This window comes from Mytilus trossulus, chromosome 1, assembly GCF_036588685.1.
Source record: "Mytilus trossulus isolate FHL-02 chromosome 1, PNRI_Mtr1.1.1.hap1, whole genome shotgun sequence".
Taxonomy (NCBI): domain Eukaryota; kingdom Metazoa; phylum Mollusca; class Bivalvia; order Mytilida; family Mytilidae; genus Mytilus; species Mytilus trossulus.
In genome coordinates, this window is record NC_086373.1 from 92,821,813 (window position 1) to 92,835,612 (window position 13,800).

Below are 13,800 nucleotides of genomic sequence, written 5' to 3' on the forward strand. Positions count from 1 at the left end.
AAGACGACATTAAAATGAAAAGAGAAAGAAAAAATATGTGTATAATATAAAGCATTGCTCCTGTCCATGTCTGGATATTAAGGTTAAAAGATTATAAAAAAGCAGAGCAAGCCATGTTGACCTCTACCTTTTATGTTTAACAAGTACACATGCCAATGTAAGGCAAACTATTTTGATCCCTCCCTACATTTCCATAGCATAATGAATAAAAATTACAACTTCTTATTGTATTCAACCTATAAAAGGTTATGAAATATATTGAGATAAAAAAAAAATGATAAAAAATAAAACAAATACCTTGATGTCATGTATTTGTGTACGTAATGTAGAATGAAAAACAAAAACATTAATTGAAGACAAAATACATATGCATACATGTTTATACATGCAGATATAAGATAAGCAAAACAGATTTAAAGAACAAAACAATAATCTGTATATTGTTGTAACTATTCAAAACAAATTAATAAAGTGATAGAGCAAGCTCTGTTGACCTCTATCCATCGTCACATAAAAAAGAGTGATTTGCTGGTATTCTTAAAACCTTACTTAACTACTAGAGTGTAGAGCAAGCACTGTTGACCTCTACTAAGAAAATTACTTTTTGGCAAAGCAAGCCCTGTTGACCTCTGCCCAAGACATGATATAAAAGTGTACAATTTAATATAATTTAATCGTGTGTTTATTTAATGATAACACTCTTTTAGCTGTTTAATAATGCAGCACCTAAGATCCTGGTACCATTCTGGACTTACGGCTTTAAAAATAAAACGGACTTCAACAAGGACTTAACGGAAAACTCCCAATGATGTACCACATGAGAACTGAAAACATTATCATTTCAAGTTTTTATTTGTGAACAGACTAAAAAAAGCAAATTTTAATCAGTAAAATGTTGAAATTTGATCAGAAATCAACTGTTAACTTTTAAACTAGTGTTTATATTAAACAAATTGAAAATTTGTTATTGATGAATAAATACAATATCACATGCAGTTTTATAAATACTTATTTGTACATGTATTTCCATCATTGACAGTTTAATTTTTTGTTCAGGTAAATTAATCAGTAAGTGATAGATTTCTCTTGCAAGAAATTTAAAGGTCCCATTGAATAAACTAAACAGAGAACCATACCTGTTGTATTTGTTAGATGGGACAATAGAACTTACAAAAGTTTAAATCGACAGGTAACTTGCAGGTGAATCTATTGAAAACTAACATAGGGTTCGCAATAAATGTCCGTGTTAATGAGGCATTATATCATCATTTCTTACTATAAAAATTACTCTACCACTATTAGTATTCCACTGTTTGCTAAACGTAATATCATTGTATTCTATAAGTCAGAATATACCCATTACTGTTCAGGAAACCTTATTTTTTTATTTTATTCAAGCCTACTGTGCCACTCTTGATTTAAGAAATGATATTTTTATTTTATATAGGCAGACTGTACCACTGTTGGTTTAGGTAACCATACATGTACATGTATGATGGGATACGTAGGGAATGGATATGTATGTATCCCTACAATATACAAAGTTGTTGAGGAAGATGCCAGACTCTCCAAGCTTTTAGGATTTCTTCAGGTAATTTCTATTGTATAGCAAAAAGATGTATGACAATGTAGGATACACCTGATAAAAAGGATTTGGAGGAGTATGTATAATTCACCCTGTCTGCCAATGTGCCTTGTAAACACATTTCCTTCTAAATTGTTTGACAGAGAATGATGAAACTTTACACATTTTTAATACTACCTAAATAAGTAAAAGAATATAATTTTGAATCAACATGTAAAAGGGGAGATAATCTATTTACTAACTTCAGTATGTTGAAATCTTTATTATTTTGTGAGTTCATTCACTGGTCTAGTTATATTTGATCTGCATTGTTATCTGACATTTTTATTTTTTTGAAAAAAAGTTTGGATATACACTCTTTAGATTATTTCCATCTTGAGTATTTTAATTTGTTTTTATGAATCTATATTGTACAATATTTTTTACAGAAACTAGGAAATGAAGACCTCCTATTGTCAACAACAGACAATTATACATTTTTTGCTCCGAATAATAATGCAATGGATTTTGTTATATCAAGAATGGAATCCAGTTATTGGGATAAACCTGATAATATCTTAAATTTCATAAGGTCAGTATAAGAAATAAGAAACATTGAATACTTCAATGAAAATTTCTGGGTTGGTTTGAGCTGGTTGGTTCAGTCATCACGTCTGGGTTGGTTCAGTGAATGCTTATGTATTGGTTCAGTGAAGACTTCTGGCTTGGTTCAGTGAACGCTTCTGGGTTTATGCAGTGAACACTTATGTATTAGTTAAGTGAACACTTCTGGGTTGGTTCAGTGAATGCTTATAAGTTTGTTAAGTGAATGCTTATGTATTGGTTCAGTGAATGCTTATGTATTGGTTCAGTGAACACGTTTGGGTTGGTTCAGTGAACGCTTCTGGGTTTATGCAGTGAACACTTATGTATTGATTCAGTGAACACTTCTGGGTTGGTTCAGTGAACACTTTTTAGTTTGTTCAGTTAATGCTTATGTATTTGTTCAGTGAACACTTCTGGGTTGGTTCAGTGAATACATCTGGGTTGGTTCAGTGAACATGTCTGGGTTGGTTCAGTGAATGCTTCTGGGTTTATGCAGTGAACACTTATATATTGGTTCAGTGAACACTTCTGGGTTGGTTCAGTGAACACTTCTGGGTTGATTCAGTGAACACTTCTGGGTTGGTTCAGTGAATACTTCTGGGTTGGTTCAGTGAATGCTTATGTATTGGTTCAGTGAACCTTTCTGGGTTGGTTCAGTGAACCTTTCTGGGTTGGTTCAGTGAATATGTCTGGGTTGGTTCAGAGAATGCTTCTAATAAAACTGAGAATGGAAATGGGGAATGTGTCAAAGAGACAACAACCCGACCAAATAAAAAAACAACAGCAGAAGGTCACCAACAGGTCTTCAATGTAGCTAGAAATTCCCGCACCCGGAGGCGTCCTTCAGCTGGCCCCTTAACAAATATATACTAGTTCAGTGATAATGAACGCCATACTAATTTCCAAATTGTACACAAGAAACTAAAATTAAAATAATACAAGACTAACAAAGGCCAGAGGCTCCTGACTTGGGACAGGCGCAAAAATGCGGCGGGGTAAAACATGTTTGTGAGATCTCAACCCTCCCCCTATACCTCTAACCAATGTAGAAAAGTAAAAGCATAACAATACGCACATTAAAATTCATTTCAAGAGGAGTCCGAGTCTGATGTCAGAAGATGTAACCAAAGAAAATAAACAAAATGACAATAATACATAAATAACAACAGACTACTAGCAGTTAACTGACATGCCAGCTCCAGACTTCAATTAAACTGACTGAAAGATTATGATTTCATTATATGAACATCAGGCACAATCCTTCCCGTTAGGGGTTTAGTATCATACCATCATAACATATATGAGAAGAACATAACCCGTGTCATGCCAACAACTGTTTTTAGAATAAATGTGCGACGCAAAGACCTTATCAGTGACTCAATATTAATGCCAAAATATGCAATCTTTAATGACTTGACAACAGTTCTAAGTTTGTTCAGTGAATGCTTATGTATTGATTCAGTGAATGCTTATGTATTGGTTCAGGGAACACTTCTGGGTTAGTTCAATTAATGCTTCTGGGTTTATGCAGTGAACACTTCTGTGTTGGGTCAGTGAACACTTCTGTGTTGGGTCAGTGAACACTTCTGTGTTGATTCAGTGAACACTTCTGGGTTGGTTCAGTGAGCACTTCTGGGTTGGTTCAGTAAACACTTCTGGGTTAGTTCAGTTAATGCTTCTGGTTTTATGCAGTGAACACTTCTGTGTTGGGTCAGTGAACACTTCTGTGTTGGGTCAGTGTACACTTCTGTGTTGGGTCAGTGAACACTTCTGTGTTGGGTCAGTGAACACTTCTGGGTTGGTTCAGTGAACACTTCTGGGTTGGTTCAGTGAACACTTCTGGGTTGGTTCAGTGAATGCTTGTGGGTTTATGCAGTGAACACTTCTGTATTGGTTCAGTGAACACGTCTGGGATGGTTAAGTTCTTTACTTTTATGAATTGATATACATAATGCAGTTATTATTATTATGTCATACATCCTGAAAATATATGGTCCGAAATAAATTCTTTCCAGATGCAATCTTAATTTTCCTTTGCTTGCTCAAAATGAAACTTGCTTTATAAAATTAGGACTATGACGATACATGTATTTGAAATAGAAAATATAATGAACTTCATATCTTGACTATTGTAGATTCCACACTTTACCTGGGTTGTTCAGTATAGATATGTTGTTATCATACCAGAAAACACATATAAGAATGGAGACATTGTATGATGGCTTCTCACTTAGTGTATTTAACTACAATAATGTAAGTAGAAAATTAGCAAAATAAAAGATAGATTTATATAAACTTCTTTTTAATTCTTTTAACTTCAAACATGTGAGAAATGAATGGGAGCAGAAGAATAAGAAATAGATGTACAAGTGATTTTTTTTTTTTTTTTAATGACATTATTTATTTTGATGGTAGATTTACTTTTTTAAAGTTCTCTGATATAAAGAAAAAAGGATTTGTGACTTTTTTAATTGTTTACACATTGTATGTAGTATGATTGTTCTGAAAGATACATTTTTTGATTTTATTCATTTTTGTCAAAAAGTAATAGAATTGTTATTTTAAAGAAAATTAACAGAAGTATTCAGAGGTTATATTAATCCTTAAAACAATTTATATTATACTGTAGGAATCTTTTGTTGGAGCATATGAAGACACAAAAATATTATCTGGATTTTTGGATCAAGATATACCAGCTGTCAATGGCTATGTTCATATTATTACTAAGGTAAATGTTCAGAACAGTTCCAATAAGGAACCAGATAGAGGCAAAAATAATTTAAAAAAATGAATAAGATTCATGATAACACTTGACGGTTAAGTATTTAGTTACACATCAATAGAAATTGGATAAGGTACAGAACATTTTTAATATCAAATACCTTTTAATTGCAAAAAAGTATTACATGTATAAAACTAGCTTTTATTGATCACAATTTTTCTGCACTTGCTGTGCTGCTTGGAAAGGACATTAAGTGTTACCCTTGTCCGTTTGGCCATATATTAGTACTTTTAAAGTACCTCAAAAAAATAGTTTCTGTTCTCTAACTTTAGTTTGCCTCAACAAAATGTTAATGAAACTTGTACAAAATGCTTATTTCTATAACACACAGATCAAGTTCATTATGTGGGTGGCGTCACTTCTCTAGTTCTCTAGTTATGTCCCTTTATAACGTTACATGCAGCAAGTTGGCATCATCTCTTTTCTGAAAACAGGCTGTAAATATATAGATATGTTGTTTTGTAAATATTTTCACAATAATGACACATTTACTATCATTTAAATGTTAAAGGTAAATACTTTCACAATACATGTAATGACAATGTTTTATTGCAGCAAATTGATACATCACTGAGTTTAAAAAGAATCTTGTCCAATTTGAATAAGCCACTTTCCCTGGACATATTCTTCTATTTTTTCTGCTGATAAATCTATGTGAAGAAATGGTAAATGAATTAAGTTTTTTACTTTGAATTTTTACAGGCATTAGAACCTTTTTTCCCTTCCTCTGATACACCAATGTTAGATGAGTTTTTCAACAGTCATTCAGAATACAGTCAATTTGGAGATTGGTTAGAGGTAATTATAGAATGCAAATTTATACAGTTATTAACTTTATATCTTGTCATTTTTAACATTTTTTTTTCGTTTGAATTCAGAAAGATAATTATTTTTTGTAAGATTTATGTAAAAAAGTGGCTCTAGGTTCTCAGAGGTCACATAAGAAATAGAGGTTGACTGAATTGATGGAAAATGTATATGTTCCTTAAGAAACAAAGAATGCCTCAATGTCACAATGCATGTCTTCTTTAAAAGATAAAGAGAATGACTTTTCTGTCCTGCATTACTTATTTGGCTTATTTGACCCTATGGGCTATGTCAGCTGTTGCCATCAACTGGCGTTTGCCTTTGTTCATCGTCTCTCCGTCATCAAAAAGTTTTAAAAAAAATCTTTTCCTGAAGCCACTGGACCAATTACAACCAAACTTGACCTGAATGATCCTTTAATAGGGTATCTTATATAAAGTGTATTTTGCCTAATTCATCAAACTTAATTTTTAAATTTTAAGGGTTTTCAAATAAACCAGGTGCTTGTTATTAAATGACATGTATAATACAACAAAAAGCTTTATAAAGTTTGGTTGCTTTTTTTCAGATGAGAGGCATACTAGACAACATAATGCTAAATATGAACCAGTATACCCTATTGGTACCTACGAACTCAGCAATGGTTGGACACAACATTTCTTTTGTAGTAAGTATGACCTATGACTGGTGAATACTGCTGTTGCCTATTCTCAGACCTCAGCAATGGTTGAACATAACATATATTTTGTAGTTATCACAAATCATCCGGTGCTCTTGTTTTCTCAGAACTCAGAAATGAAAGTAATACTGATGCCTCAGAACTGACAACAATGGAAGAGAAAAGTAAATCACAAAAATACTAAACTCTGAGAAAATTCAGAATGAAATACCCTAATCAAATACATCTAATAAATAGTATTCGAGCCTGAAGTCTCAGCATTTTGTTTGGATATTGAATCTCAGTTATAAGTATATTGTGTGTACCTCTAAACATGCGTTTAAAATAAATAATTTTGCTGTGTCTGTGACAGTTTTTTTTAAAGGAATACTGAAATCCAATCTATTTAGGAAAATGGCTGTTAATTGTATATGAATGCAGTGCATACTAACATATATTAAAAGACACTGGGTACAGTACACAAGATTTTTTTTATTGAAATTATTTTTGGCATTCAAATTAAAGTATTTTTTAGCAATCAAGGTACCTGAAGTTTTATATGTTACCAAGAATAAGATTGTTGAGCTCATTTGAAGACGGAGAAACAATACCTACTGTACTAGGCACCACTCAGCAATTAAAGTTTACCAGAATAGGTAGCAAGGTATAGTAAAATAGTGCCCACTTGCAGTATAGGCATAACACCTTTATTAACTTCATAAACAAACAAGCACATATTCATTTCTTTCAGCAATAATTTTATTGCATAGTAATAATTCTCATGGCTTTCCATCAAACAGATCAACATTTAAGTTCTAGCAACTTTACAAAATCTAAAGTGGAAGTGAATGACTCTCATGGCCACAAATTTGTATCAAAGTGTCAAAAAGTACTAAGTGAAAAAAATACTTTGTTCATAGGTGATAGATTTAGCATTGAAAACAATCAAGATTTAACTAAACTTATTTATTATAAAATGTAGAGAGTCTTATAACAACAACACTTTACGGACTGCTGCAGAAATTTATTGATCGACATGTTTCGGTGCCTAGGGCACCGTCATCAGGATAAAAACAATACATAAAATCATGTTGAAGTACAAAATCGGGTTGTTAAAATTTAAACGTCACAATGTTGCAATGGTAAGTAACGTTATTAATAGCAACGTACTGAAAGTGAAAGTGAAAGTTCATTGTAAGTATGTAAATAAACTATAAAAAGAAATTAAAAAAAATAAAATGTTTTTGTTGCGAAAATGTTTGTTAAAATTATTCTGCCAACATGTGTTTGTCCTCTTGCATCGTGGAAGGAATAATACAATAAGTTGTCAGGCTGTGTATAGACTGTATAGGTTGTGTGGTCTGAATGTTCTAAACTTTCTTCCCCAAAATAGACGACATTTTATCAGCAATTCCGTACCATTTCGACTGGCTTCCCTTGGCCAGAGGTACTGCTTCCAATCGCGTCAGGAATGCTGTAAAATGTTTCGGTCGCCGAGAGTAAAGGACAAAGTATAAATATCACTAGTCTATGTTGAATTTTAACTATGTGTTCGTTCATCAAACTATCGGGAATGGCCAGTTATCTGTAAAAATGGTTGTATCTTGAGGGTTGTATGTTTGATTAACATATTTTCGGGAGCATCAGATTGAATTTGAAGAATACGAAATCGGGTGCATTTAATTTCAAATGAATTCTATTAGAGAAAAACACTTTCCTATCACTGTTCTTTTCCTCCTTGATGAACGAACACATAGTTAAAATTCAACATAGACTAGTGATATTTATACTTTGTCCTTTACTCTCGGCGACCGAAACATTTTACAGCATTCCTGACGCGATTGGAAGCAGTACCTCTGGCCAAGGGAAGCCAGTCGAAATGGTACGGAATTGCTGATAAAATGTCGTCTATTTTGGGGAAGAAAGTTTAGAACATTCAGACCACACAACCTATACAGTCTATACACAGCCTGACAACTTATTGTATTATTCCTTCCACGATGCAAGAGGACAAACACATGTTGGCAGAATAATTTTAACAAACATTTTCGCAACAAAAACATTTTATTTTTTTTAATTTCTTTTTATAGTTTATTTACATACTTACAATGAACTTTCACTTTCACTTTCAGTACGTTGCTATTAATAACGTTACTTACCATTGCAACATTGTGACGTTTAAATTTTAACAACCCGATTTTGTACTTCAACATGATTTTATGTATTGTTTTTATCCTGATGACGGTGCCCTAGGCACCGAAACATGTCGATCAATAAATTTCTGCAGCAGTCCGTAAAGTGTTGTTGTTATAAGACTCTCTACATTTTATGTTTTTTATCATAACGACCCTGCATACCCTCGGGTATCCACTTTATGGACTCTATCGTACTACAGACTCACCAGGCGTTGGTTCACTTTCGTTTGTAATTATTTATTATAAGTTGTGTTTTATTGACAATGTTAACTGAATGTTTCTGCTTCTCTGAAACGGTAACAAGAATATGTATTATTATCATTGCCTTTCAAAATGACCATTTAGAAAAGGACAATTTTAATGATTAAGATGCATCTAATTTGTATATTTGTGGCATGATTTTAAAAATAATGGAAAAAGGATTTATTTTAAAAAAAAATTTTGCTTGTTAAAAGTTTTTAAGTTGACCAAATTAGCATAAATTTGCTTCTTAAATTCATGACAATAATAATAATAATAAATTCTTTACAACTCTTATTGTCAACATATATTTGTTCCACCTAACAGAAGTTCCACTGGAAAGTTTGTTATAAACAATGTCATAATACCTATTCCTGTTGGAACAAATTACTATTTATTCCGATAGGAACATATACTGTAATATTTAGTCCGGTGGAAATAATATTCCAGAATAGTTTTTCTTTTGGAACTTTTATTATGAAGGAACTTATATTCTGTGACATTAAAAGCTATCATAGTTTTGTCATACAAGCAAGTGTGGAACCAAACTTAAATCTGTATGAATCTTAACTTGATTATTGATTAAATCAATTACTAAGAATTATTCAGTAAGAGAATATTGAAACATTACTAGTGAAAACTTACAGCTATTATAACAGAATCTGAAATTGAGTCACAATTTTTTCACATATTAAAAAAAAAAATGAATCCTTTAAAATCGCTATGTACCGGTAATTACATTTCTTTGTGTATTTTAGGTCTATGTAAATAATGTTTTGATATCAGCACCAAATATGATAACAGCAGGAGGTGTGGTCCATGGTATTGATGGTCTTCTGTCACCTATACTACATCAGTGTAATATAACTCAAGTAAACACAGTCTTTGTAAGTTTGTGTGGTGTACAGTTATGATGAACTTTTTATTTCTTATATTTATTCATTATGTTTATTTACACTTAAGCATAAACTTGTTTTTTGTCATAGAAATGATTTGATATATGTAAGTCATGAACAAATATATTATGGTATTGACTAAATAATATTATATATATGATAAATTTTGAAATTATACAAATGTATTATAATTTAAAAATGCGACAGAAAACATTTTGGAAATCTAGAGAAGGTATTAAAAGATCCTTTATTTGGACTATGAAATTGCAAGAATGTTACACTTTTCATTTTATTGTTTTAGCAATTAGGATAAATAATGTTGACACTTATCAAAAGCTTATTTGAAGATTCAAGAAACATCACATTTGTTGATTTTTTTTATCTGATAATTCTTCAGTTTATTTATTACCTATGTTGTAGGGTCCATGTAAAGCTTGTTCTATAGGATACTATTTATGTCCAGAGGGTTATGAGCAGGTGAATAAAAATGACCTAATCAAGGATTGTTATTATCCCTATCATGATGGATACTCACGTAAAGGTTGTCGTGGATTATGTGAACAACGAACATTGGTAAGTCAAGTGTACAATATATCACTGCTGCTGGTTACAGCTATTCTATAAAAGCAAACCTTTGATCAACATGCTTGCTATGTTTGCTTTGATGTTTGCAAACAATAGGTTGGCAACATAGCAAGCTAATTGATTATGCTTTGCATGCTTTTATAGAATAGCTATATATATCGTAGTGTATAAAAATCTTACCCAATAAAGTTAAAAACAAAATTTATACTACATTTATGCAATCAAGTCATCCATGTTAATAAGTGCATTGACAAAATAAAACATACTTACAATCATAATTTAGATTGATAATCACTATATTCATACAATAAAAACACGGGAGAGATCTGTTTGCGCCAAAAATGTGTCCTTTTGCGCCACAACTTTTTTTCTCCAATGCTACATTTGCGCCACTTGTTTTAAAATTACATGGTATCATTTGCGCCAAAAATAAAACATACGATTGTGCCAATTAGAAGAAAAATGATCCATCCACCTTTATTCCGACTTGGAACTGGCAGTTTACACAGCATTTTTTTTCTTCTCTGAAACATACTTTCTTCTTACTGCTTCTGCATGGGTACTTCCCAATTTAATGTATGTAGTAGCTTGTGACTTCACTTTATTGTCCAAAAATACAAACATTGAAGGATGAAATGCATAAAAAAGTTCATAATAATTCCCCATGGAATGCTTCTGCTCCATTACTAGTACGTCTTGCGGTAGATAGATTTTTAGCCAATACGGATGGTTGGGGCAGAGCACTTAGTCATCAACGTATTTGGCTAAACATAATCAGCAGAAGCTTATATTTTCTTCTCTTTTAGAATATCTTGGACTGCCTACTGCATTTCAAGTCATTTCTCTCCAGATGCTCATCTTCATGGTGAAATGTGTCTGATTATATGATACTTTTTAAGCCAAAAATAAGAATAAATATTAATCATTGATATTTATGATAGATATGTGTAAAAGGGGGAGGGTTGAGATCTCACAAACATGTTTAACCCCGCCGCATTTTTGCGCCTGTCCCAAGTCAGGAGCCTCTGGCCTTTGTTAGTCTTGTATTATTTAAATTTTAGTTTCTTGTGTACAATTTGGAAATTAGTATGGCTTTCATTATCACTGAACTAGTCTATATTTGTTTAGGGGCCAGCTGAAGGACGCCTCCGGGTGCGGGAATTTCTCGCTACATTGAAGACCTGTTGGTGACCTTCTGCTGTTGTGTTGTTTTTTTTTTTTTATTTTGGTCGGGTTGTTGTCTCTTTGACACATTCCCCATTTCCATTCTCAATTTTAAAGGTAAATTGGGGCAAATGATACATTTGGAAAACAAAATTTGGCGCAAATGATACCCCTGAAAAACAGCAATTGGCACAAAAAGACTGCCGCCAAAAACACCACCAATACTTTTATTTTCTTATGTGAGCCACACTTTTTTTTAAAATATTGAACTCTCAAAAATAAAAAGAAGCTTGTAATGTAACTACATGTACTATAAAGTTATTCTTAATATAGATTTATTTACAATGTTAACAGGTTCCAGAGTGTTGTCATGGATACTTTGGTCCAAATTGTCAAGGTCAGTGTATAAAGAACTTCCTTAACTTTAATTGCAAATAAAACATTTTCATCTGTATTCCTAAATTATTGAATGAATAACAATGAAATGAATGTATTCTGAGACTTCATTTGGTCAAAAATAGTAAAACTCAGTTAAACTTCTCAAGATTGGTTATTTTATGTAATAAGTAAATCATATGCTATAGTCTTAACCAGCTGATTGCAGAAAAGTTATTTGCTATTTCACTGCAATGTTTAAAACATGTCGTCACAATCATAATATTTGCCCCCAAAAAATGTCATGTTATGTACAGTTTAATATAAAGCCTAAATATGACCAACAGCCTTGACCAAAAGGATATTTCAATTACATCAAAATTCCTTTCTAACATTTGTTTTTTGTCTGCAAAAGATTATCTTGAAGACAGATAAGATTGTAAATATGTTAGTCTGGATACATTGTTTCAAACTAGTCAGATTATATTCACCATCAGTGTTACTTTATATCTAGATACATACCATGTAGCTCTGTCTGATGGGACTGTCCATACTCTACTTTAAATCTAGATAATACAATGTAGCTCTGTCTGATGGGACTGTCCATACTCTACTTTATATCTAGATACATACAATGTAGCTCTGTCTGATGGGACTGTCCATACTCAATTGTTATCTAAATTCTGTTATAGAATGTCCTGGTGGAGCAGAGTTCCCATGTAATAATAATGGAGTTTGTCATAATGGTATCAATGGGACAGGAGTTTGTTTATGCAAATCAGGATTTAATGGAACATCATGTGAATTTATGAATGTTAATGGAACCCTTCAAGCTTGGAGTAAGTATGTTTACTATGGATTCATTATTATTCGTTGGATACAATTTTTCATGGGTAAAGGTAAACCAAGGACTCAAATTTTTAACAAAGTACAAATTTTCTAAACATTTGTATGCAAATCAGGAATTTAAATTTTCTTTTATATACAATATTTTTCTCAATTTCCAAATTACCTGTGATTAAACTTGACCTAATTATAACTGGCAAATGATTAACTAAAATTCCATATAATTTTTGGTATTTTTTGTTTTGTTTTATCAACCTTATACATGGATATAACATGGATTGTTTTGTATCTTAAGGTTTATCATGTCTTTACAACAATGGAGGCTGTAGTCCAAACGCTACATGTGAGGTAGCACAGAGTGGAAGAGTTATCTGCACTTGTTTTACTGGATTGGTGGGAGATGGGTCACAATGTCAGAACCCATGTGACCAGGACAATGGTGGCTGTCATAATAATGCTCAATGTATATTTATAGTAAGTATAAAGTTTAAACTGTTTCAAGATTGATCACAAGGACAGAAACCATGTGAAGAAGACATTGTTGGCTGTCATGTTTATTACAAGTCGGACTATATTGTGTTTGGTGGTGTTAAGTGCTTGTAGGGACTTGGTTACATGAAGTAAAATAACATAGTTTAATGATCCACAACAGATATGATTGCTGACAGATATTATCATTTCTGATCAACATCACAAATTTCATATGATTTCCTGAACATTCTATGTATGGTAACATCTTATGACATGGAAAGTTTAATAGAGCTGTTATAATACATTCCATTTTTACCTCAAACTTTATTGTTACATAAAAGAATCATAAACAAGTTAAATTCAAAGAATCATCCAAACATTGATTTAATTGCAGGAAGGATATGGCAGAAACTGTAGCTGTGATGATGGATTTCAAGGCAGTGGACAAGTTTGTACACAGGTAAGGAAAATGTTTTCATGAAAAATAAGAGGTCATGTAAACCTATTACTTGTAGTCCATTGCATTTTTTTCTAAATTGATTTGGATTGGTATTTTTCCAACCAAAGGTCAGTGGTTCTCTCAGGGTACCCATGCTTTCTTCACTATTTAA

At 32.2% G+C, this 13,800-nt stretch overlaps 1 protein-coding gene across 1 annotated transcript in view; it reads left to right on the plus strand.

Moving 5' to 3' along the window:
* LOC134690965 (stabilin-2-like) overlaps positions 1 to 13,800 on the plus strand; it is a 51,044-nt gene that overhangs the window by 34,719 nt on the left and 2,525 nt on the right. The window contains exons 24-36 of the mRNA XM_063551147.1: positions 1,448 to 1,591; positions 2,014 to 2,156; positions 4,306 to 4,423; positions 4,800 to 4,898; positions 5,655 to 5,750; positions 6,328 to 6,426; positions 6,953 to 7,081; positions 9,611 to 9,739; positions 10,169 to 10,321; positions 11,852 to 11,894; positions 12,565 to 12,711; positions 13,014 to 13,192; positions 13,584 to 13,649. Of these exons, the coding sequence (XP_063407217.1) occupies positions 1,448 to 1,591; positions 2,014 to 2,156; positions 4,306 to 4,423; positions 4,800 to 4,898; positions 5,655 to 5,750; positions 6,328 to 6,426; positions 6,953 to 7,081; positions 9,611 to 9,739; positions 10,169 to 10,321; positions 11,852 to 11,894; positions 12,565 to 12,711; positions 13,014 to 13,192; positions 13,584 to 13,649 (1,545 nt within the window). The remainder of the gene's footprint in view (positions 1 to 1,447; positions 1,592 to 2,013; positions 2,157 to 4,305; positions 4,424 to 4,799; positions 4,899 to 5,654; positions 5,751 to 6,327; positions 6,427 to 6,952; positions 7,082 to 9,610; positions 9,740 to 10,168; positions 10,322 to 11,851; positions 11,895 to 12,564; positions 12,712 to 13,013; positions 13,193 to 13,583; positions 13,650 to 13,800) is intronic.